The following is a 25511-nucleotide window of genomic DNA, read 5'->3' as shown; positions in this document are numbered from 1 at the left end:
ATAGGCTAGTTTTACTAAGTACAGCAGGTTGACCTCAAACTCATGACCCCCTGTCCTGGACTCCAAGTGAGATCACATTAATGTGCTGCTACACCTGGCCTAACATTACTTTTAAATTAAAAATAGAAGAAACAAAAGAACCAACCTAGGAACAAATACTTTTTCAAAGTAATCTTCACAGTGAGATCTGAAGAACTAGCTTCCACTTGAATACTACTTTTGAAGAAAATGACTTTTAATTCTAAATCAAGTATGCACACTGAAGAACTGACAGAGGTGAAATGAATTAAAATTAAAACTGAATATGAACATGAAAACTGATATTTTCTAAAGTTAACTCAAGATATTTATAAAATTTTGTTTTAACTATTTCAGGACTTTTTTATATTTTCAAACACAAAAATACTTACAGTTTGATAATATGAGGATGACGAAAGAGTTTAAGATTTTGAATTTCTCGTTTTATTTTTCCAACAACATCTAAACTGCGAATCTTCTGTCTATTTAAGATCTTAACTGCCACTTTATGGCCTGTCAACTGGTGTTCTCCAACTGAAGAGAGAGAAAGAGAAATATTGGCTGTCATAAGAACGGAATCATCGTGCATCTTCCTAAGTGCCCTATGCTTATGTACTCATGGATCTACTTCAGCAGCCATGGGTGCACAGGCCTGAAGTGTTCTTCTTTGCCTCTGCATCTTCCCCTTCAAAAAGAGTTTCTTCAACATAGAAGCTATCCCTTGGTCATCTCAGCATCCTCAGTAAAGCAAAGCAATGTTAGTTCATCTTTGTGCAAAGAACTGCTAAATTCTGTATTCCTTCACAAAAATACTATAGAACATCTTTTAGACAGAATAGAATTCATTATATTTTTCCTTATTCCTCATCTTCTATTTAACATCACTGTATTTATTACAGAATAAATAATTTCTGTAATAAATGTAAAACAATTACTGTTCAAAATTCAAGCTACGACAGTCTCTGCTATTTCACACACCGCTCATCACTCCCTTTTGTTCGGGACTATGCTGATCTTCTCTCGCTTGGGCCAGCTTTAATGGTTCTGCTAAGGAACACTCTTATTCCCTGTTGGTTAGCACCACTCTCTCTATTAACTCCTAAGTGACCTTCGTTCTGTTCTCTGCTGCTCCTTAAAGATTAGTTTCTAATCTAGATCCATGGTGGCCCCTCGAGTCATCTCACACATCTCTCATCCACACTTACAACAACTCTATCAAGGATCACTATTCTCCAGGGATAAATGCAACCTAACACAGAAAAGCTAAACAGTTTGTCTGACTGAGGTCACATGCTTAAGGGGAGGCACCACATGTGACCCATGAGTTGTCTTACTTCAGAACCAAATGTTTAACCACACAATCCAACAAGGCTATCCATGTGCTTGGGGTAAGAGTGCCGCAAACATAAAAGGGACTAATTTAGGAACTGCATTCGTTGTTGAGGGACATTATTTTATTTTCATAACTTCATAATTATTTTAATCACATTTTTAAAAGTTTGAAAGTTACTCACATATAAAGCAAACTAATTAGTAAAATTCATGTTCAAAGTAGATGCGGGGTAGGAGGGTGGTATGGGGAGGGAACAGGAGGCCAAGAGGGAGAGGCAACTGTGGTTGGCATGTAAAATAAATAAGCAAACAAATGGATGAATGAATGAATAAACAAATAAAATGAATAAATAAATAAAAGTCATGTTCCAAGCAACATGAATTTACTAGCATTCTACAATGCTTCCAGAACTTAAGGAAAACTTTGATTTCAGGAACTATCCAATGAAATAGCCTAAATAATAGTGGCTTTCTTTCTTTCTTTCTTTCTTTCTTTCTTTCTTTCTTTCTTTCTTTCTTTCTGGGACTATCCAATGAAATAGCCTAAATAGTTTCTTTCTTCCTTCTTTCCTTCCTTCCTTTCTTCTTTCCTTCCTTCCTTCCTTCCTTCCTTCCTTCCTTCCTTCCTTCCTTTTCTTTTTTGCCTAACCAGTTTCTTGATGCCTGAGTAGTGTATCACATACCCTGGAAAGCTGATAACACCCAAGCACTAGTGCACATGGCCCATCAAGTATGACTTTGTCTGCATTCAAATCTACTATGACCTCAAGGAAAGTAAAGACCGCCACCACTTATCACTGCGATAGGGTGAGATTCACTTTCTCCTTCTCCACAGAGCACCTAAAGTACTGTCTAGTGTGAAACAGGAGACTTCCCAAGTCAAAGAGGGCGTGGACTCTGTGATGGTTAGTCAAATCGAGTTGACTGAATATTCGAGAGGTTAGTGAAGTACAGCTCTCCATATGTATGTGAAGCCATTCCAAAGATAATTAAAACCTAAAGACACTGACGTACACAATGGATAAATGTCTTGACAGATCCATGCTACCACAACACAGGTGAAAGGTGGGGGTAAGGGGGCTCTGGAAGGAGGCAATCATGGGGATGTCTGTAAGGCTGCAGTGACTCCGGTCTGTTTATTCTTTCTGGCTGATAAAATGTAAACTGCTCTGCTCCAACCTGCCCTTCCATCACGATAGGTTAGCACCTATGAAACTGGGAGCCAAAGTAGGTAATTCCTCCCTACACATTGTTCCCATATTCTGACCATGTGACCTAAAGGTATCTATCATGAAGTCTATTGGCCAAGCAGGTAGGTCATTGTTCTGCTATCACAGGCAAATCTGCAAACAAAAACGTGAGTAAACTACTGAGGAGAATGCATTGTTTTGTCTATATCTGAGGAAAATCTGATCTGTTTATCTTCATATATGGAGAAAATTTCCTGAATGAAACACTGAAAAAGAAATGGCATTTTCTATAGAAATGGTTAAAAAAAACAGATAAGTAAGTGTCTGAAGTTAAAACAATCCAATGCATTGAGAACTCCCAGTTTTGAGGAATTACACTAGCCGTTTGTCTAATAATTCCTTCAGTGACTTCTTGCTTAACTATAATTAATTATATACAAATAATCTGTCATCCTTTCCTCGGAAAGCCAAATTAAAGTCCTAAAACTTTTTAATAAATACACACATAAGACCAAAAAAATCTTCTATGTATATAGCAGACATAAACTTTCCTTTATGGAAATCAAATGTTTGCATTCATCAAAGTTTTATTTCCATTCAATCAATTTTAAAAAATCTAAAATATTTGCTAGGCATCTTTTATGAGCAATGGTTTGTTGATCATATGCACATGAAAAGAGATTTCCATTAGGCTTCATCGCATTAATGGGGAACTACGACAGCATTAAAACAACTGAAATAAATCTTATATGGCATTTAATATTCCTTGTTTGTAAAGGGTAGTTGAAAGAGAATGGACAAGCTTGCCATAGCACCATGTACAAAGCAAGTATTAAAACCATACCTGCTTTTGGGTACAGTAAGAACACTCCCCCACTGAACTACTTTATAGTGAGCGCCCACCATGAGAAAGCACTGTGCTAATCACACTGACAGTCCACCTGGGCAGTGTGGTTCTGTTAGCCGCCCAGCAACATCTACGGTACTTTTTGTACCCCAGGCACAAATCCCAAGTTACACCCACACACATGACTAGCAAAAGGAAAGAGAGCACCCTACACCTCAGTGACTAGATGTAGCCATGTAAAAGTCTCCGCAGCTTCTCCATCTCAAAGTCTGAAACTTAAAAGCTTCTGGTCTGAACCCAAAGGTGAGTTATGTATCCAGAAGCAACAGGGAAGAGCAGACTAACAGACATGATGACAATGTGAACTATCTGTAAGAATTTTACGAACGTTACACACTACCATCTTGTTTAAGCCCCCCCCCCCTTTTTTGAGAATTTCATACAAGTCTACAATGCTGAAGTTACATACAAGTCTACAATGCTGAAGTTAGGCAGCTGTGAGCCACCTGATGTGGTGCTGGGAACTGGTGAGGTTCTCTATAGGCGCACTCTGCATTGTTAACTGCTGATCCACCTCCCCAATGACACATACAATGTTTTCTGAACAAACCCACCCCAACCCACACTCCTACACCATTTCTCCATCTTTCACTCATGTGCAACTTTTTTGTTTCTTTCTTTTAACTTGCTAGTCCCTTTAGTGTTGTCAGTATGTGTGTGCGTGTAAAACCATTTCACTGAAGCAAGGGCCAGCTACCAGGATCAGTATCCCTGAAGAAAACTGACTGACACTCCCTAGTAGCCAGTAGTTCCTCAGCTATGAGTGGGACTTTTTGGACCCCTCTCCCATGCATGCTGGATCTTTGCTGGACTGAGATGTGTGGATCTTACCCATATGGAAACAGCTGCTGGGAGTCCTTATGCTCAGCAGCCCCATCGTGTCTGGAAAACGCTGCTTAGCCGCAGCTCTCCACATTCTCTAGCTTTGCCTTTCTGTGATGATGGTCTTTGAGTTTTGGGAGGAGGGGCATGATATGGATGTTCCATTTAGGCTGAAACACCCCAGTTTCTTATTCTCCATGCTGTGACTGGTTTTGAGTCTCTGTACTAACTGTCATCTACAGCAAAAAGATGCTTCTTTGATGAGTTGAGAGCTGCAATAATCTAAGGGCATAGTGGTAAGTATTTAGAAGGCAGTTTGATACAATGTCCATTTGGCAACATAATAGTAACAGGTTCTCCCCTAGAGCCTATGACCAACCCAGCAATGTGTTTTTGATCCAGTTAACAGTACCAGGTATGAGTTCTATCTTGTGGGTCAGGCCTTAAATCCAACCAGAATATTGTTAGTTATTCTCATAACATGCCAGCCACTATGCACCAGTGGGTATACCTTGCCAGAATTGTCATTATTGTAGCTCCCAGGGTTCACAGCTGGGTAAGATATTGATGGCTTTTCCTTCTCGGTAGCCTGCATAGTGCCTTCTGGCAACACAAAAGCTAGCCAGTTCAGATGAAGATTCCAGGTCAGTACCAGCTTGATTTCTCTATCCTATGACTCATTTATATGGTGACTGACTTCCGCAATCATATCTTACCCTTCCAATTCCTGGTGGGCAGCCAAGAGCAATCACAATGGCCTGCATTGTTTGGGGGAGTCCATGAGAACCTCCTTAACCAAGAAGTTGAAGAAAGATAGGCCCTTTTATTCAGTTGAAGAGGGGTAGACCTTTCATCAAGTTGAAAAGGAATAGGCCCTTTTTACAAGTTGAAGATGGGCTACCTTTTTATTTTCTGCAGATGTCTGCTCCTGATGAATAAGAACTACTTACTCAGAACACTTTAAAACTCCCTTCAGGGCTCTTCTGAACTCCACATGCATGTTATGGCATGCACACACACACCATAAATACACACATACATAGACATGCAATAATTAACTTCAAATATTCAATTTTGCTGGAGTATCTATAGTAGTCCCTTCTGACTTTCTTAAATTCTAGCCAAATCCACAAAATACTTTCTAAAACCAAGGAGCACTGTGGAGGGAAACCCACACTCACTCAGACTATACCTGAACTATGCCTTTTATGATTTATTTTTCTTTCTGTTTCTTATCTGTTTGTTTAGGGCCTGGGGGTGGGGTGTTGACAGACAGTATCACTCTGTCACTCTGGCTAGACTGATACTCACTATGTATGCACACCAGGCAGGCCTCAAACTTGCAGCAATCCACCTGCCTCTCCCATCCCCAGCCCTCTTGTGTTCTTCTGAGAGCATGTCCTCCAACCCCTGTCTTGGTTTCTGCAAGTCTAAGAGTCCTGCACAATCACATCTGACTTCCAGCTCTGTGCTTTACAAGGTGAAGACTATCACACAGAAGGAATGGAAATGATTTTCTACTGCTCTAGAAAACAGAATTAGAATACTTAATAGAATTCAAATACCAGAGTCATCTGTTCTACAGAGGTTCTCCTGGCCTCCATATTCACTATACTGGCTTAGACTGAAAAGAAAATTTTCCTAAATAATTATTTTTCTTAAATATACTTTTTTCACAAGTTATGCATTATTTAACATTTACCTGATCCTTGGTCATTGTTCCATATTAAACAGGAAGGAGTCAAGTCAGGTGTCCTATAGTCTTTGTCTAATATCAAGGACACAGTTGCTGGAGATGGGCATAGAATGGCTATAAACTTGTTTATGTCATCAACCAGTAAGTAATAAGTAGCGGGGACAGAAACACAGGCAACATGTGTTATGGATCAGCACTCTCAAATAGGTCATTGGGGATTCAAATGAGAAGCTCATCTGTGTCAGGATTACGATAAGATAAAACCTACACTAAGCAAGAAGGTCCACTAAACAAACTGTATCTAGGTTGAGCAAGGTATCCCTCCAAAGAGAACAGGCTCCAAAAAGCTAGTTCAAATACTGGGGTGAATTCTGGTCCCACGCCAGAGGCCCCACAGACAGTCCCTTTCATACAACTGTCACCCACATTCAGAGGGCCCAGTTTGGGCCTATGCTATCAGTCTGGAGTCAGTGAGCTTCTACTAGCTCAGGTCAGCTGTTTCTGTGGGTATCCCCATCATGGTCTTGACCCCTTTGCTCATTATCGCTCCTCCCTCTCTTCTATTGGACTCTGGGAGCTTGGCTCAGTGCTCACTGTGGATCTCTGCTTTGCTTCTATCAGTTGCTGGATAAAATTTCTATGGCAACAATTAAGGTAGTCATCAATCTGATTACAGGGGGTGGCCAGTTCAGGCACCTTCCCCACTATTGCTTAGGGTCTTAGCTGGGTTTTCCTTGTGGATTCCTGGGAATTTCCTTAGTGCCAGGTTTCTTGCTAGCCCCAGAATGGCTCTCTCAATCAAGATATCTCTTTCCTTTGGTCTCCCTCTCTGTCCTTCTCCCATCTCGGCCAACCCATTCCCTCAAGTTCTCCTCCCCACTTCCCTTCTCCGGTTCCCCTCCCCTTTTACCTTCCCTCCCCTCCACGTTCCCAATTTTCTGAGGCTAAATCTAGAAAAAGGTAGAGATTGAGAGAATAAATATAAATGAAAGGAATTTCAAGTACTGGTAAGAAGACAAAGCACCTGTACCGTTTGCTACAGGTGAGATAAGTTAGTGCAAACACTTGGGGTAATCGTAACTACTGAACAGTCCATTATAACTGCTAAAACAGCACGCAAGTATATGCTAAGATTTAGTAATGCTGAGCCTATAACAACACTCAGCCTCAATGCTAAGTATATAACCAGAAAAATTCACAAGTGCTCAGGAGTCTTCTAAGGATTCCTCAAAGCTGCTCATCCATAGTCTTAAACTTTAGGGAACAAAGATTAGCAGAAAACAAACAAACAAGTATAAGGTAGAAAGGAGCTAGTCAGAGAGCATCTCCAAAGCAGAATGAAAGAACCAGGTACTGGGTCCAGGAAGTAAAGCAATCTGGGGAAGGCAGTAATGGTATTTATTAGAGGAAAAAGTATTCTTCTAAGAAGAATAATCATAAGTGTTTACCACACACTTTTGTGTGTGTATACTCTACATATATACATACAGAAACACATTTCATTACATCAGCTTTTTATATACACTTCTCTAAAATGTAAACTACCCCAGAGTACTTAAAAAGAAGAAAACTGAGATTCACACAGTTTATGAAACCTACCCAAAGTTCATTTTGAAAATTAATAATAGAGCTTCTATTTAAAGCCACATCTTGGTACCTCCAAAGCAATTCTCAGAGAAAATTAAGTTTGCTCTCTTCCACTTCCCAGGAATCCTACTGTCCCTGGTGAACAACTGGAAACAACACTGAGACTAAAAAAAAACCAAACACAATAAAACTCTTTGTTGTGTATACATCTGGGTGTTTGCATAAAAGTGTATGTTCTTGTCAGGTGTCTCCCTCAGTCACACTCTCCTCCCCTCTTTTTTTAAAGACAGGATCTTTCAATGACCCTGTAGTAGCTAGAGTGGCTACCAACAAGTCCTAAAGGTCTTCCTGTCTCCACCTCCCCGGAGCAAGGAATACAGGTGCTATGACAACTGATTGTTTTTAATATAGGTGCTAAGGATGAAACTCCAGTCCCCATGATTCTATGACAGTCTTTTATCAAGCCATCTCCCTTATCCCTCAAACACAGCTCTTTGTAAAAAGATATACTATATATTCTCAAATACAATCTGACAGATTTATTACATTTATTTATTCATTTGTATAGACCCCTACGCAAGTAAATCTGATGGGTTATTTTTTATCAAAAGTGATACATTAGAAAAAAAGACATATGTCCAGTTTAGAAATGGACAAATCACTTCAATGGGCACTTCATAAAAGGAATGCAAATGGGCAAAAAATAGGTACAGAATGTTCAGTATCATCAGCCTCTAGGGAAATATAAACCAGCTCTAGTTAGAATGGCTTTTCTTTTGAACAAGGAATTCTTTTATATTGTTTGTTAGAAATATAAAGTATAACTACTATAAAGAACAGTGCGGTAATCCCCCCCCCCCCAAAAAAAAAACTAAACAATCTAGCTATCTCAAGCCTAAGAACAAATCCAAATGAAATTACCATTCTACCAAACAGACACATGGAGGTCTGAGTCACTGAGACATTCACAAAACAGTGAGATATGTAACCAACCAGGGTGTCCACCAGTGGGTGAGCAGCTAACGAAAAGATGGTCTATAAACATGATGGAAACCTTAAAGAAAGCCAACATCCTGTAATTTACAGTAAAATGAAAGGACCTCGGTAATGTGAAATAAACCAGGGAAGAAAGACAGGTATCACATATTCTTCCTCATATGTGGAAGCTGAGATAGCATGGCCTAAATGTAGAAGTGATGGGGAATCTCTGCCAGCCAATGATCTTTAAGAGGTTGGACCAGGTTAGGGCATGACCTTTTGGGTACCTGCCCTGGGTTCTCTCTCTTTCTGTGGCTCCCACACTACACAGCTGAGGCTGGACTTCTCATTCCTAGTTTGTGAATTTGCCCCTTATAATAAAGAAAATATACTAAAATATCTTGAAATTAGCCTGGGATTCCTTAAACCACATCCTTCAACAACTGGCACCAAACGGGGTGGGGGGGGGGGTGGAGATCGGTACATCCCCTTTTGGGGACCCCCATGGCTGCAGCTAGCTGTCGCCGGGCCCCACATGGGTATTTGGGCACTGACCCTCCTGGTGCCATAGCTCTACAGCAGCCTCTGGCCTCGGTGGCATGTCAGAGCCACTCTGGATCCAGCTTCCCGGGCGTCAGACAGGGCGCAGGCTTCCCCGGGTGTGTCTGTTGGCATTGCTGCCTTGGGGTCCCTGTAATACCCATGCTGCTGCTGCCCAGTTAAGAATCTCTGTGGAGCACACAGTCTGTGATTTGCACTGGTGGAAGGCTCTGGGTTTTCTCTTTATCCTGGTCATCAATTCTCGAAATCACTTTGATCAGCTTAATAACTGATCTTAATTTAAGAATAGTTTCAGCATCTAATGAACTAAAACCAATTGAAAAAGTCCGCTGCTTGGATTCTCCAATCACGTGGTTACAACTGCGACACCTGCTGACCAGTAATGGTTATTGTACCTACTCCAACTCAACACACTTTATGACAGGTAAGATTTATAAGGTCAACATGACAGATAATTTAACGATGCGAGAGTTCAACAGCTTTTTTACTTACACCATGGACGGTATTATGCAAAGCTTATGTGACTTCCCTTCTACAGCCCTATATTTCATTCTAGGGATTACCTTTGTCTTTCATATTTTCTCCTTTAAAAAGTGCCTTAATAATAGAGCCAAAACTGAGGCACTTTAAAAAATGATATAGTCTTTACATACTGATAATGACCAGCTAAAAGGGAAAATCATCACTCTGGAGAAGGATACAGCCGATTTGACAGACAAAACCCAGTCAATGTCGGAGGGTGCTGAGACAGTGAGAGAGTTCATGCTGTTGAATGTATTAATCAAAATCTGTTAAACAGTTGTAATAGATTAATGGATAGGGTGTCTCTCCAGGAATGTAATATATATGCCATAAAATTTATGTCCAAGGATAAGACGTTATCTTTACTGGACAGACTTCATACCTTGGAATCCTCAATGAGGGCAATAGAACAAAACACCAGACAGGAGATCCAGACTTTACAAAAGGCAGTGGTAAAAAGATTTTAAAAAATTATCAAAATTGATGAGCAGGGACAAAAGGTACAAAGAAAAAATTTAGCCTCATCAGTACGTACCAAACTCCAGGTTAGCTTACCCAGAGTTCTAACTGCCTATACACTGATCTCCTCGAAAAGACCATCTGGCACCAAGTACTGTAAGGTAGTCAAAGAATATACATGGGAGCCTTGACATGTAAGTGATCTAAAAAAATAAATAAATAAATAAGAAAGCAATCGTTTCTTACAGCCTACCTTCACCCTATGTTAGGAAAATGATCAAAATGTGGGCTTCAAACAATGAGGCTACCCCACATGATTCAATTAATCTCAGCGGTCCTAGAAGATGGACCACAGCTTCTCTAAAAATGTTATTGGAAAAAAGAGGCAAAAAATTTTAAAACAGAGAAAAGCAAAAGGACTTAAGATTTCCCAAGATCAAATTCTGGGTGAGGGACTTTACTTGATCCTCAGGATCAGGCTCTTTATGACAAACACACCTTGTCCCTATGTAACACAGCAGCCTTAAATGCTTGGGACAGGATTCAGGAACCAAAAAAGAAAATTAAATCATATATTAGGGTTAAACAGGGACAGAAAAAAACCCTTTAGTGACTCTTTACAAAGATTAACTAAGGCAGTACAAATAGGAGTAACAGACCCAGAAGCTAAATATGTACTAATTGAACTTTGGCTTTTGAGAATGCCACCTTAAAATACAAAAAGATCCTTGGTCCTTTAAAGGTTAGATCAACATCAATAGATAAATGAATGTTACTCACAATGAATGTTGAGACATTTGACTATAGTACTAAAGCTTGGGTAGGATAAACAATTTCCAATGGTATGAGGAGACATCAAAATGTCAAATGTTTTAATTGTGGTAAAATAGGACATCTTATAAGGGATTATAGCACGTCCTTCAACATAGAAGAGTAATTACAAGAGATTAGGAAAGATGGATACAGGAGACTGAATTTGATCCACATGTATTGGAGTATCAAACTAAACCCTGTAAAAATGGTCTTAAAGACAAAATCTAGTGCAGAAAAAAATCTATTTCTATAATGATATGAATGAGTTTTAAATTTATGTCTTTCAAACATAGCAAAATGATATAAATGGAAAAAACACAGAATGCTTAAAGCAGCATTATTCATGATAATTAAAATACAAAAACTTTCCAAATGTCTATTAACATATAAGTAGTACTTAATGTAACCTTGGACTGAGGAAATTACAATTATATGCAACTACATACAAAAGGCTCACAAATATAATCTCAAGTAGAAGAAGCAAGATATAAACGATTGTTTCTAGCTGGGCGGTGGTGGTGCATGCCTTTAATCCCAGCAGAGGCAGGTGAATCTCTGTAAATTCAAGGCCAGCCTGGTCTACACGAGCTAGTTCCAGGACAGGCTTCAAAGCTACAGAGAAACCCTGCCTCAAAAATCCAAAAAAAAAAAAAAAAAAAAAAAAAAGAAGATTCTGTTTCTAAAAAGGTCAAGGGCTGGAGAGATGGCTCAGAGGTTAAGAGCACTGACTGCTCTTCCAGAGGTCCTGAGTTCAATTCCCAGCAACCATGTGGTGGCTCACAACCACCTATAATAAGATCTGGTACCCTCTTCTGGCCTACAGGCAGGATACTGTATAAATAAATAAATCTTTAAAAATAAAATAAAAAGTTCAAAAGGGGTGCAATTATACATGGGGGGATGACTTTCAGTGGGAACAAAGAATGGAGGCATTGACCAAAGGGAGCTCCTGGGATACCAGTCATTTCTGTGGCTTTTTGGAAGCAGTGTTCATGGGTGGTTAGTTTATACTATCAGTGCTTCAGTAAAGAATGATTAGAATGATGAGGATCTTTCTGGAATAGAGGATGCTGTGGTTTGAATGAGAAATGTCCCCCATTGACTCACATTTTGAACACTTGGTCCCCAACAGGTGTACTATTTAGGAAGGTTGTGGAATCTTTAAAAATTGGAGGTTTTCTAGAGGAAGTAAGCCATTGGGGGTGGGCCTTGAGGTTTTATTGCACAGCCTCATTTCCTGTTCATTCCCTGCTTCCTGAATGTACATGCAACGTGGCCAGCCAGACTTCTGACATCCTATCTTCCCTTGCCTGCTGCCATGTCTTCACCACCATAATGGACTGTAGATCTCTGGAACTAAGTCAAAATAAACTTTTCTTCCTTACATTGCTTTTGTCAAGGTATTTTATCACAGGAACAAGAAAGTAAGTAGGCAGGGTGTATAATTTTAAGTCAATTGAGAGCTCTTAGAGGCCCTGGCCATGACAGTATATACCTGGCTTCCCAGAGGCAGAGATAGAAGGATCACCCCAACTTTGTTCTGCACAGTAGTTCTAGGCCAAACAGGGACATCCAATGAGATTCCATATTAAAAACACCAGGACACTGAATCAATACCTAAACTATGGCAAGTCCAAGGTTACTAAATCCATCAGCAAGTTAAAACTTGGTGCAGAGATTGGCCCAGTTTGTTGGCCTTTACTCATGCCAACATTAACTCTGGGAGTCAGGAGTGATCTGATGTACATATGCCCTAACTCCTACCACCACCAGACTCCTGCCAAAATAACACAAGGCTCCTTTCTTCTTTGCCCATGATGAAACTGTCTCACTGATTTTCTCCAAATTTCCTTTTCATGAAGTCCTTAAATTCTCTGAAGATAGTTCTAACACGGAAGCAAAAGACTTTTATTTTTGGCCTATGACTAAGCACCATACTAAGAACTGTACGAGCATATTCAATTCTCCAAACTCAGACAGAAGACATGTAGCATCATGTCTAGGCTACAGAGAGCACACTAGGAACTGAGAGGACATCTGAGAATGACAGCACGTTAAATGCTAACACAAGGAACAAGGTGTAGCAGGAAGAATAAAAACCCAGAGACAGACATTGGGGTTCAACCCGAAGATCAGAAAAGCAAAATAGCCAAACACTAGAGAGACCTTTTACCTCTACCAAATCTTCAAACCAAAAGGGCAAAACCCTATCTCCATGAATCCTCAGACTCCACACTTCACTGAGTTCCTGACTCTTCCCCTTTATATTCCTTTCTCTGCTCAGCCATATCGCTCCTGTGTCCACCTCCCTAGTGCTGGGATTAAACATGTGTGACTCCCAAACACTGGGATTAGAGGTGTGCGCTACTATCACCTAGATCTGTTTCTGAATTATCTTGTGTATCCCAAGGTATCCTTGAACTCACAGAGATCCGTCTGCCTCTGTCTCCCAAATCCTAAGATTAAAGGTGTGTGCCACCATTCCCTGGCCTGTAGCACTGACTAGTGTGGTTGCTCCACCCTCTGATGTTCAGGCAAGCTTTATTTATTAAGATAAAAATAATAGACCACTATAACAAGGAGCCTATTTTAGCTCACAGCTCAAGAACACGGGTTAATATGGTAGGAAGTCATAGCTGCAGGACCTTGGTGGCTGCTCAAACTGCTCCGCGGTGACAAAGCTGAGAACTGAATGCTGCAGCCCCATAATCTTTCTCCTTTTTATTTGGTCCAGGACCCTAGGCTATGAAATGGTGCTGCCCACATTTCGTGTAGGTTTTCTTACTTTAGTTAACCTACTCTAGAAGATCCCTTACTGACATATTCAGAACTTTCTTTTCATGGTGATTCTAAATCCTATTAAGTTGATAAACAAGATTAGCCATCACAATCCCACTTATTGTCAACCTGACACACAAACATAGCAGGTTAAGTCATAACCTTCCACCCCTTGTCCTCATAGCCTCATGGGCATCTGATAATGCAAAATGTATCCAATCTAATTTCACAAGTCCTTATAATCTTTACCAGTTGCCACACTGTTTAAAATTCCAAAGTCCAAGCTTCTGTTGAGACTGGAGGTAATCTCTTAATTGGGAGTCACTATAAACTCAAAGTTACAGTCTTACAATACACAAAGACACAGAATAAACATTCCAAAGAGAGCTCTGGGGCACATCGAGAAGGACTTGAATGAAGCAAGACAGAAAATTCATCAGGGAAAACAGCACATCCTAAAGCTCCACTCTAAAGCTTTTAGGGGATCATGGTGGAATCATTTGGGCTCCAAGGAGTTTGGATGGCCCCATCCCTCAACTCTGCTGCCTGAAGTACATAGAGCCCCTCTTTTGAGCCAACAATCCCCCTCCATGCCTACAGTTTTCTTCAGCAGAAATTCCATAGTAGCATCACCCACACAACAGGGTCTTCACTACAACCTTGATTCCACCTCCACAGCCTCATGCAGTGACCTTGCAGGACCTCCTCCTAACTTGAACTCGACCCTGGCACACACTGCCTGTCCTTAGTGGCTCTCTGGAGGTCTGTGGTGCAGACTTCATAACCTCCTTAATCTTGCATCTTTTATACCTGTTAAACCAGTATCCTGTGGACAATGCTGCCAAGTCCCGCAGCAGCTGGGACTAGAGCCTGACCTTTTGGACTATAGTTGTACTGGCCTCTCTGTGCTGACTCTGAGGGAACACTGTCCTAGGAAATTGATTTTGGTCTGGGAACCCCTACAATATCATTCTTAGTTTAGGCTGCCTCCTTTCGAATGATTTTGAACTTTCTTTAGAGCCTTCTGTGAGTGAGGTCATGCCCTCTGAGTACCTTTCCTATCGCCCCAATGCTGAGTTCCAATTTCTCTTTCATAGCACTCATCTCCTTTACAATTACAGATGCTTTTGTTTTGGTTTTTTTTTGGTTTTGCTGTTTTATTTTGTTGTTTGTTTGAATCTGATTTTCAAGACAGGGTTTCTCTGTGTAGCCCTGGCTGTCTTAGAACTCACTCTGCAGACCAAGGAGACCTTGAAATTAGAATTCAGAGGGCCACCTGCCTCTTCCTGAGGGCTGGGATTAACGCTGCCACCACCACCACCACCACCCACCAGATGTTGTTTGTTTTGTTTTGTTTGTTAATCATCAACCTTGTCTGAAACCTGACACTTAATTCACACATTTCCTCCCCTAACTTCAGTTTTCTTATCTCCACTCAACGTTCTGCTCTTTCTCTCTGCAGACTTGGATTATGCCAATGAGCAGCAACCATAACACAGTCTGAATGCTATTCCATCTGGTTAACTTCCCCTGTCAAATGAATTGGTCCATAACGTTCAGCCTCACTCAGATTCTCAGAAAACAGGTAAAATACAGCCAGAATCTTCTACCAAAATATTGTATGACTAGTCCTTAACCCAGTTCCAGACAGACTCCTTGTTCTCCTCTGACATCTCACGAGGCAGGCCTCCATTGTCCACAGTCTCTCAACATTCTTGTCTTCCAAGATCCCAACAGAATGTTCCATTAAGTTCTGCTCACAGCACTTCAGGGCCTTTGTAGCCTATAGGTGCAAACTCTCCACAGTCCTCCTGCAAACCAGTTTCAAAGGTCTAAGAACCACCACACCTGGCTGTCAATTACATGTTTTAGTTAACTTTCCTCATTACAATAACCAAATTCCCAATGAAAGTAATTAAGAACTAGGGGTTTATTTTGGTTTATAGTTCATCATGAGGGGAAGTCATGGGGGGTGGGAGGAGCTTACAGCAGCTAGTCACATTGTATCCACAGAGAGGGGTACCTCAACTCAGCAGCTTGTTTCCTTTTCATTCAAAGAGGACCCGGAACCCATGGAATGGTGCTGCCCACATTCAGTGTGGCATTCCACCTCCACCTAATTTTAAAAAGCCCAGAGAACTGTTTCCAGGATAATTTTAAATCCCATCAATTTGAAAAGCTTTACCAACACAGACAGGATGGTGTGTCCAGAGCCTAGACACAAAACTCAAACTAGTTTACCCCTAGATCACCAATGCCTCTTGTCACCTATCAAGTGTCTTTGTCACATCTGCATGCTTATCACACTTGCATCTTATCATGTTCTCACAGCACGTAATAATAAATGAAGCCATGATGGAAGGAAGGACACTGGATGAGAGTAATCAAAAAGAGCCACTTATTATTCCATCAAAGAGCAAGGTGGAGATAGACCCGTGCCCTTCGTTGTGAATCAGACACAAGCTGAAATTGGAGAAATAAAGCCTGGCTGACACTACTCTGACAGTCCCATAATAATACATATAGAACAGATTCAGTACTGAAAGGATGAGTCCACATATCCCAAAAGACCTTTCTCACTCGGCTGTTTTTACCATGTAAGTGTGTGTATTTATTTTTCATTCTTTCAATCAGTAAATATTGTTTTATTGAAGTATGTAAAGAATTGCCTTAAATGCTGAAAATAAAGAGAAATTGCATTCTGGTAGAGAATATAAATAATAAGCAAACATAGAGCCGCTGGGCGGTGGTGGCGCACGCCTTTAATCCCAGCACACGGGAGGCAGAGGCAGGTGGATCTCTGTGAGTTCGAGACCAGCCTGGTCTATAAGAGCTAGCTCCAGGACAGGCTCTAAAGCTACACAGAAACCCTGTCTCGAAAAACAAAAACAAAAACAAAAAAAAAAAAGCAAACATAGGAAATAATGTTGGTTCAATGGCAATAAATTAAGAAAATAAAGCACATAAAGACAAAAAACACAGGCTATTTTAAATCAATCAGGAAAGGCCCGAGGACTTTTTGTTGTTTTAAATAAAAACTCTATACTTAACTTCTTTAACCTCAAGGTATATTGATTTTGACTTTTTTGCGGGGGAGAGGGGTTAAGCCAGGGTCCCACTGTGTGGCTCTGACTGTCCTGGAAGTCGCTAGGTAGACCAGGTTAGCCTTGAACTCACAAAAGATCTACTTGCCTTTGCCTCCTGAGTGCTGGGATTGAAAGTGTGTGCTACCACACCTGGGTTCTGCTTTATTTTTTAAATCTTTATTTATGCTGGCTTTAGACTGTAACTTTAAAATATTTCTTTAAAACTTAAATCAACCTAAAATTCCATAAAAAATAGCTTAATATTTACATAATCACTTAAGGCACGACATAATCAGAAAAAGTCCACCGGTGTAGAATTGATTATTTTAAAATGCTAGAAGATACATTCAAGTCACAGATAAAGGATCTAACGTTTTCTGCCTGTGCTCACTCTGGAGGACTGGAGACCCTGCAGGAGCATGACCACCAGTTCCTCATCACATGCCTCGTGTTTTTCCAGCTCCAGTCCTGTGTCCATTTCCTCCTGTAGTTCTCACTCAACAACTTCATCTCCGTTTCCTTTCCAGTTCCACGGATCCCCTCTAACTGCAAGAACGGATTTTCTTCTAATGTATTGAATAAATATAATTTCAAGTTCCATAAAATCTCTTATAATGAGTTGTGAGATAATTTAAATAAAAGACACAAAACTAGTTTTCACCTCAAGGGCCCTTAGGGTTCACTTTAATGATTCCCCTGATATTGTGGCATGCATCCCTGACTCGCTACTGTCTAGCACAAATTTGGAGTTTTGCTTTTCTCACATAATGCAAGGGCTTTAGAACACATCAGGCTACTCTCACATTTATTCCGACATATATTTTAAATCTTAGAGGATGAATTTTTATTATCTATTATCTATATCTAAATAGTTATCTATTTAGTTACTGCTCTGTCAGTCCACTCCAGTGCCTTTCGTTTCCTTCTGGGCTTTGTGGTGGCTGGAATGAAAATGGCCCCCATAGGGAGGGCACTATTAGGAGGTGTGGCCCTGAAACTGGTCGTGGCTTTGTTTGAGGAGCAAGTCCCTGGAGGTAGGCTTTGGGGTTTCAGAAGCACAAGCCAGGCCAAGTACTGCTTTCAGCTGCCTGCAGTTCAGGTTGTAGAGCTCTCGGCTTCCTCTCCAGCACCATGTCTGCTTGTTTGCTTACCCTGCTTCCCACCATGATGATAACGGACAAACCTCTCAACTGTAAGTCAGCGCCAATAAAATGCTTCTTTATAAGAGTTGCCATGGTCATGGTGTCTCTTCACAGCAAGAGAACCCCAACTAAGACTGATTTCTTGCTTTCATTTGGGATTACTTTCTCACTTACTGGATAATTCACCTTAGTGTTTCCTTTACTGTGGCTCTGCTAGCAACAAATCCAAATTATCCATTAAAAACAAACAAAACGCGTGCTACTATATTTTTAGGCTTTATTTTCCTCCCATCAAATGGCAAAGTTGGGAGTTTATTTCTTTCACCTCTTACCTTCAAAAATCACTCCTGTTACTTTCTCTTTCCCTTCAAGACTGTGCAACATCCATGCTGTGACAATCCCTGGTCTTTCCTGAATCAAAGTAGTGTTTACATGACAGTAAGTGTTCTAACTTTTAGTTTACTTAGTTTTCAAAGATGGATTTAGGACACAGAGTATCAATATAATGTGATCACACATGTCCTTAAAACACAGAACTGTTACTTCCTAGCCCAGTTTTGACACAAGGCATACTAGGTTGTGACACTCAATGAGTGGATCCTATCAACTCTAGTAAGTCTCAAGTGGGAGCCATGTGTATGCACTATGAGCAGACACCCTAACTGGAAGCTGGAAGTAGGCTTCTGTTTCCATATGATTGTGCTGGTAAAAACAATGGCCTTACACTTCTTCCAGAGTTCCTCCAGCCCAATGTCAGTTACCCAATGACAGGTTATTTCATAAAAATGATGTTCAGGAGCTGGCAAGATGAATTAGTGTTTATAGACTCTTGCACACAGGCCTAAAGACCTGAATTCAAAGTTCCCCACATCTCAGCCAGGTAGTGGTGGAGCATGCCTATAATCCCAGCACTCGGGAGGCAGAGGCAAAGAGATCTCTGTTAGCTGGAGGCCAGACTACTTTACAGAGCAAATTCCAGGACAGGCTCCAAAGCTACAAAGAGAAACTCTTGTCTTGAAAACCTAAATAAATAAATAATTTTAGATGTTTGGCAGACAAACTGAATAAGCATATTTATCTTAGTATATATCCAAAAAAAATTTCTTTAGAGAAGGAAACCCCCAGGAATGGAGAGATGCCTCAGCAACAAGACCATACACTGTTCTTTCAGAGAACCTGGCTTCAGTTCTTAGCACTCACTTTGTATGGATCACAATTGTTTGTAACTCCAGATCCAGGGAATCTGACATACTCTCCTAGCCTCTGTGGACACTGCATACATATGCCACAAGCCCATACACAGAGACACACACATACATATAATTAAATTATTTTTAAAATATCACTTAAGAAAAGATATCACTAAGGCTATCTTTCTATTCACGCATACCCTACAACTAACTTTTTCTGTAGAGGTTCCAATAATAAATAGAGGACTTTCACTGTGTTCAAATTTGTGTCCCATGCATTCTTTCCTTCCATCTTTTGTCTCTCTATGGCCCAATCTGTTAAGACATCTAGAAAGTTCTATTTTGATGACTGCATTTTTCTGTTCTACAAATTTCCTTTGTCCAGTAGTGGGGGAAAAAAAAAACTTTACCTGAACATATGAGTAAGTTAAAGTTCATGTCTGGTAACTTTAAAATCTGAATCCCTTTCATATATTTCCTGTTACCACAGAACTCTCCTACAATGCTGAATGTCATGTGTGAACATCTGTAGAGACCCCACTTGACTTTCTTTCCTTTACAGAAGACAGGAAGTAGACACTCTTAGTCAGCCTGGGATTAAACTGACCATAAACAGAATTTTTCATAGTCCAAGTACTGGAACCATAAACTCACATGCTTACCAAGGATTGGCTCTAAAAACTTTAACTCTATTTTCTCCTCAGGACTAGGCCTGCTTAGTTCTCTCTTCTGGCGATGGCTCTCTGACTGACATCTCACATTTACATCTCATGTATTAGCAAACCTCTCAAAACGTCAGGCTTACGCCAGAGGATTTTTCTTCTCAGAAGGTTTCCTTGAAATAGTTTTGGCTGCCTTCAAACCAATGGCTGTGGAGTTACTTGGGGTTTCTCCTCCAGTTTTCTAGTTGTTCTTAAGCAGAAAGTTGATTTCATACAAGCTATAGTCAGGGTAGACGCCAATAACACTGGGGGAAATGCATGTACAATGACAGAATGCTAAAGCTGACAAGCACATCGTCACAGGCAGCTATGCCTACCTTCCATGGAAACTAGGTAGTCTGCAGTAATAAGCCTGCTGGACGACCATCTACACCCGAGTAACAGACATCTCACTGATACATGGTACAGGTGCCTGGAAACAACCCTAACTGTGGCCCATAATGCACCTCCTTGCATCCATCTCTAAGGCATCCCCAGTTATGGTAACTTTTTTCCAGATGATGGTACTTTAGCTGCTTAAAGCACAGTCACAGCTGTTTCCTCACAATGTGAAAAACACACATTTCCTCTATAAGAGGTTGCATGCACACTTGTGGCGTTCTCCTAGAGATGAAGCTTACTGTCAGAATGAATCACAGCTGGCTATATTTTTTCCAAGCTGTCACACCAAGAACTGAACCTATTATTCCAAATTTGACTTCAAGTATGATGAAACAAAACCTCTACAACCGCCAACTGATATTGTCTCTGAACATACGTTTTCTGCCAACAATTTATCACTTAAGCATTCATAAAACCTAGTTTTTGAGCTTATGGGAAAAAAAAAAAAAACCTCTGAGTCTTTGGAACTACTATCAATTGTTCCATTATTTAAAAACCACCTGTGTTTTGGTTTGGGTTTTAATCTAAGAGCTAGATTTGACACTTGTTCCTATTGAATTTCACTTTTCTGGTTTTTACATAGCAATCTAAATATTCTATTCAGTTAAAATAGTGATTCTTTAGTTTTTCTACTAGTTACTTCATCTAGCTTTTTGCCACCTTAAACAGCAACTCTTACTGGATCTGAGGTCATGCCAAAATCGTTTAAATAAACTCAATTGTATGAACTAGAGAGATGGTTCAGTGGTTAAAAGCATCTACTGCTCTTCCAGAGGACCTGAGTTCAATTTCCTGCACCTGTCAGGCAGGTCACAACTGCCTGTAACTCTAGCTAGGAGGGTCCAATACCTTTGGCCTCTGCAGGCACCTGCAGACACACCCAGACACATACACATAACTAAAAATAAAAATAAATTGTTAAGACAATTCAAGTATAAACAGAGCATGCCCTTCCTGATCGTACCTGACTCCTTTGAGAACAGTAATTCAGCAGCAATAAACCATCCAGAGCACGTTCCATCTTAATCACAAAGCTACTATGAACAACAGCCAACTTTCTTGCTGAAATCAACTGACAGCATGCAGTATAGCTGGGAGATTATCTAACAACTCACAAAGCACTAGAACAGGCTATGAAGAGAGGTATGAACTGGAGGGAAGATGGGCTCATCATATCATAGTAACTTAAGACATTAAATAGGAAACAAGAATCATTTAAGCAAATTGTGTTAACATTCTCACTTCATTTAAATTAGTAAGTCAGCTGTTTGTAGTAGTGTCTATAGCCACATTAATAACAATAATATTATTTGTGCTTGCTAGTCAATATAACTAAGCACAGGAAATACATACTGGTGGCATTATTGCATTACATGGGAGGACTGAAATCAGATCTGGAATCTCATACAGCACCAACTCAAGCGCAGTCAAGAAGGAAAACAAAAACAATGCATACTAATAGAATTGTGCAAATAAAGTAAGAATTTAGAAAACAGAATTGGGGGATAAGTAAACATTTAGTTTCATTATCCTTTCACTATGGCGACCATTCTTAATTGGTTGATAGAGAATTTACAATTTAGAAAAAAGACAGCAGTACCGAATGCACACATACCACTCACTGGGTTTTAATAATATATAAAATGACAATAACCTAAAGAGCAAATATTTTAATAACAAAGCACATTAACATTTGGAATAAGAGATGTAAATTTTGTTAGTGTTTTTAGCTACATAAAAGGCTGATTTTAAAAATCTAAGAAAGATTCATTGAAAGAAAGTATTTTTAAAACTTCTAAAGCAAAGGCACCACCAAACGAAACAAATGAAAATCTATCAGAGGCAAGCACCAAGTATCTGCCTAGGCAAGGAGACTGCTCCCTTGAAGCAGGGAAGAAAGTTTCTATTATTAGCAGAGATAAAAACTCCCTGAAATTCCTTCCTCACTAGCACCATGCTAAAAATAAGGTGGTTTACCACACATCAAAATAAACATTGCTTTGCATAGTCATCTCATTTGCCTAAATAGAAAAGTACAAACCTGATTCACAAACTTTCTCTCATATTTGGATCTCAATATGCTAAGATTTGCTCTCATTGTTACAGAAGATTCAACGTTGGTACCCACTTACTAATTATCTCATAAAGATTTGAGATTAGATCTTTCTGCTAGATCAAATTAAATTACCTACCTGACTTCAAAAATTAATTTTTTTCTGCAAAATACTTTTCCTATCATTACGGAAACCACAGGAATTGCAGGATACTGAGGTAGTATCACTGTAACAGAGCATTACCACAGCTGGCTAGAAGCACAAGATAAGCCAACAGTTTGGCCTGTTTTACTCAAGCAGTGACAGCAACAAAAATAAGGAAAAGCAGCCCCGTGTCAGCACGAGAACATGACAAGGTCCACGGAACTGAGCCCTGATCTCCTCTAGGGATTTAGGACATGGTATTCTACATGAGATGAACACAATGTGCCTTCACACTTGCCTTCATGAGTGGGAGAGGGCGAAAAGTGAGCAGTGGCTACACAGCTGGGAATTTCTCAGCCTATTTATTCACAAATTCCTCTCATCAAATAAAGTTCCATTCTCGGAACCAGATCGCAGCTAATGCTGACAATGTAGTTAACTGTGAATATGAGGACCTTCTGAGCTACGTATTTCCATGTACTTCTCACAGCTGTGTAAGGAACAAATGAGTTTGGCACATGCCACACCTGGCTTGTGACAGGCCAAGTTCCACACTGCGTCATCCAACTCCAACGTCTGTACACGCTGAGGGTGTGCAAGTGCCATGTCTCTGCAGACATGCCCGGCACGCATCTACCACTTGTAACAGAAGACAACTCTGGGGATCGACAAACCCAAATGACATAGCATAGTAATTAGAATATAGTTTATAGGTTTTTTTTTTTTTTAAAAAGTATTTCCCTTTGCTATTTTATTTTTGCTGTATGTTTTATTTTTGAGGCAGGCACTGACTGTGTAGCCAAAGCTGGCCTGACACCCAGGATCCTCCCATCTTAGCCTGAGTTCTGGGATGGTGGTCTATGAATTGCCATAACTAGTTGTGCTTCCCTTTGCTTACATCTGACATATCCGTATTTCCGCTCTAATCTCAAGCCATCTGATTTCTAGTAATGCAAGGTCAGCAATTAAATACAAGTAATTTCAAGTCAATTTCATTTCCAAGTCAGCTTAATGCCCACTTTGTCAAGGTCCTTATAAGTTGTACGTGTTCTCTTTTAGAACAGAAAGACAAGGACAGAGATGGATCTGTTCGGGGCCTTCAGACTAGCAGAAATAAAAAAATAAATCTGAAGAAAAACATAGGTGTGACTTGTAGTCTTCCAAGTGGCCATTTAGAACTTGTTATTTATATTTTGAAATGTTTCATTTAAAAAATAAATGGGGAACTAGTGAAATATTTACTTAATTTCTTGAAGCTAGATCTCATGGATAACTACTTGAAAAGCAGAAAGACCAGTGTTCTTGGCAGCACGCTGCTGACTAGAAAGATGGATGTAATCGCGAAGCACCTACTGGGGCACAAACATAACAGTTCTCTCATAGGCCAGCCTAGCGGTCCTCACCTTGAAAACAAGTGCTTCTTTTTAAATTAATAATTGGCATTATAAGTATAAATCTCCTTCAGCCAGTCTTTGTCAGTCATATACAAAAGATCTATTCTAGTTCTACCACCTTTAGGTAAGTTTGAAAATAACAGAGCATGTCTAACTACAAGAGTTCCAAATAATAGCTCTATCCAACCCAGAATGAGTGTGGCTTTAAACCATCAGTTTAGAGGGAATTTTTTTTGTTTTTTTTTTTTTTTGAGACAGGATTTCTCAGTGTAACAGTCCTAGCTGTCCTAGAAATAGCTCTTATAGACCAGGCTGGCACTGAACACACAGAGACCTGCCTGCCTCTGCCTCCTGAGTGCTGGGATTAGCCACCACCCAGCTGAGGAAATTTTTAAGAAATTAAAAACATTTTCAACTTTGTCAACCCATATAATCTGTTTCTAAGACACGATCTAGAAACAACTATACTATAGCCCAATGAAGGAGAAAATTCAATTTAGTTCACTAGGAAGTTTTAATTACTTATTAGCAAATAAGACTTTATATGCTTTTTAAGAGTAATTAGAAGCTGTGTTATTCTATGAAGACTATATATACTATTTATATTTTGCTTATTAAGCTTAATTTTGATCAATAAATTTGTATTTATTAATATCAACAATTGAAACTAAGTGTAAATAGCATAACAGTTAAGAGAGAAAGCACATAAAGTGCTCCTCACTCCTTTCTTCCACATCTTTATTGCCACATAAAATTTGACAATCCACTATTAAGGTTTTATAGTAGAGATTAATTTTATAAAATCTAAATCTAGAACTATTAAAAAGGTATGAGCTCTCAGCAAAGCATGCTGAGACAAGTGGCTTAACCACACAGAAAGGCCACCTTCAGCTTCACCGCATGCCATACTTAGGAATGCAGTCAAAATATATCCCAGTCACAAGTAAACGCCAGAACAATCAAATATTCATAGGAAAACATAGTAAGCCACAAATCTTTCAGACCTCCTAGACAAAGACTTTTTAACTGTGGTATCAAATATTTGACACCCCCCCCTCCAACTTTTTTCCTTAGAATTCACTATGTAGACCAGGCTGGTCTTGAACTCACAGAGATATGATCCACTTTTTTAAATGACAAATTTGAACTCAAAACTTCAGAATGTTTTTTTCAAAAGAAACAACTAAGAAAATGAAAACCCGGACTGAAGCTGTAGCTCTGCTGACGGAGCGCTTGCCTAGCCCGCCTGAGAACCTCTTACGGGGCACGCTGGCACATGCCTTTAATCCGATCACTTGGGCAACTTATCGAGTTTGGTGCCAATATGGGATACATAAGTTCCTAAGAAATGAATGAAGATGCGCGGAGGGGGAGCCCTATAAAGCACAGAGAATCGTGTTTACAACATATATTCAGCAAGAAACGTGTAGCAAAAGTTTGTTCATTTATTTTTAAATCCTTTTAATTCAGCTTAAAAGTTGATGAGCAACTTGTCTTAGCCTGTCTTTCACTGGTATACAGCATATTTGAGAGGAGGTAATTTATTAAACAAGGCCGTTTATTTTGGCTAGTGGCAAAAGAGGTTGGGAAGCCTACCAGCATGGTGCCAGCATCTACTCAGCTTCTGGGAACAACTTCATGGTCCGTGATCTCAGCAGAAAAGCAGGACAAGCAAGTGCATGGGAAAGCCACAAACCACAAAGGGTAAAGTTGCTTTATAACCACTTCTATCCCA

At 39.9% G+C, this 25511-nt stretch overlaps 1 protein-coding gene across 2 annotated transcripts in view; it reads right to left on the bottom strand.

Moving 5' to 3' along the window:
* The window catches only part of Prkaa2 (protein kinase AMP-activated catalytic subunit alpha 2), a 62710-nt gene that overhangs the window by 32556 nt on the left and 4643 nt on the right, over positions 1–25511 (bottom strand). The window contains exon 2 of one of the 2 annotated variants that reach the window (XM_038332950.1): positions 411–552. The exons of the other annotated variant lie outside the window; for it this stretch is intronic. Coding sequence (XP_038188878.1) covers positions 411–552 — 142 coding nt within the window. The remainder of the gene's footprint in view (positions 1–410; positions 553–25511) is intronic. 2 annotated transcript variants of the gene reach the window in all.

The sequence above is a fragment of the Arvicola amphibius genome, chromosome 6 (genome assembly GCF_903992535.2).
Source record: "Arvicola amphibius chromosome 6, mArvAmp1.2, whole genome shotgun sequence".
Classification (NCBI taxonomy): Eukaryota; Metazoa; Chordata; class Mammalia; order Rodentia; family Cricetidae; genus Arvicola; species Arvicola amphibius.
The sequence above is the reverse complement of the archived record's forward strand: the minus strand, read 5'-3'. Positions and strand labels throughout refer to the sequence as shown.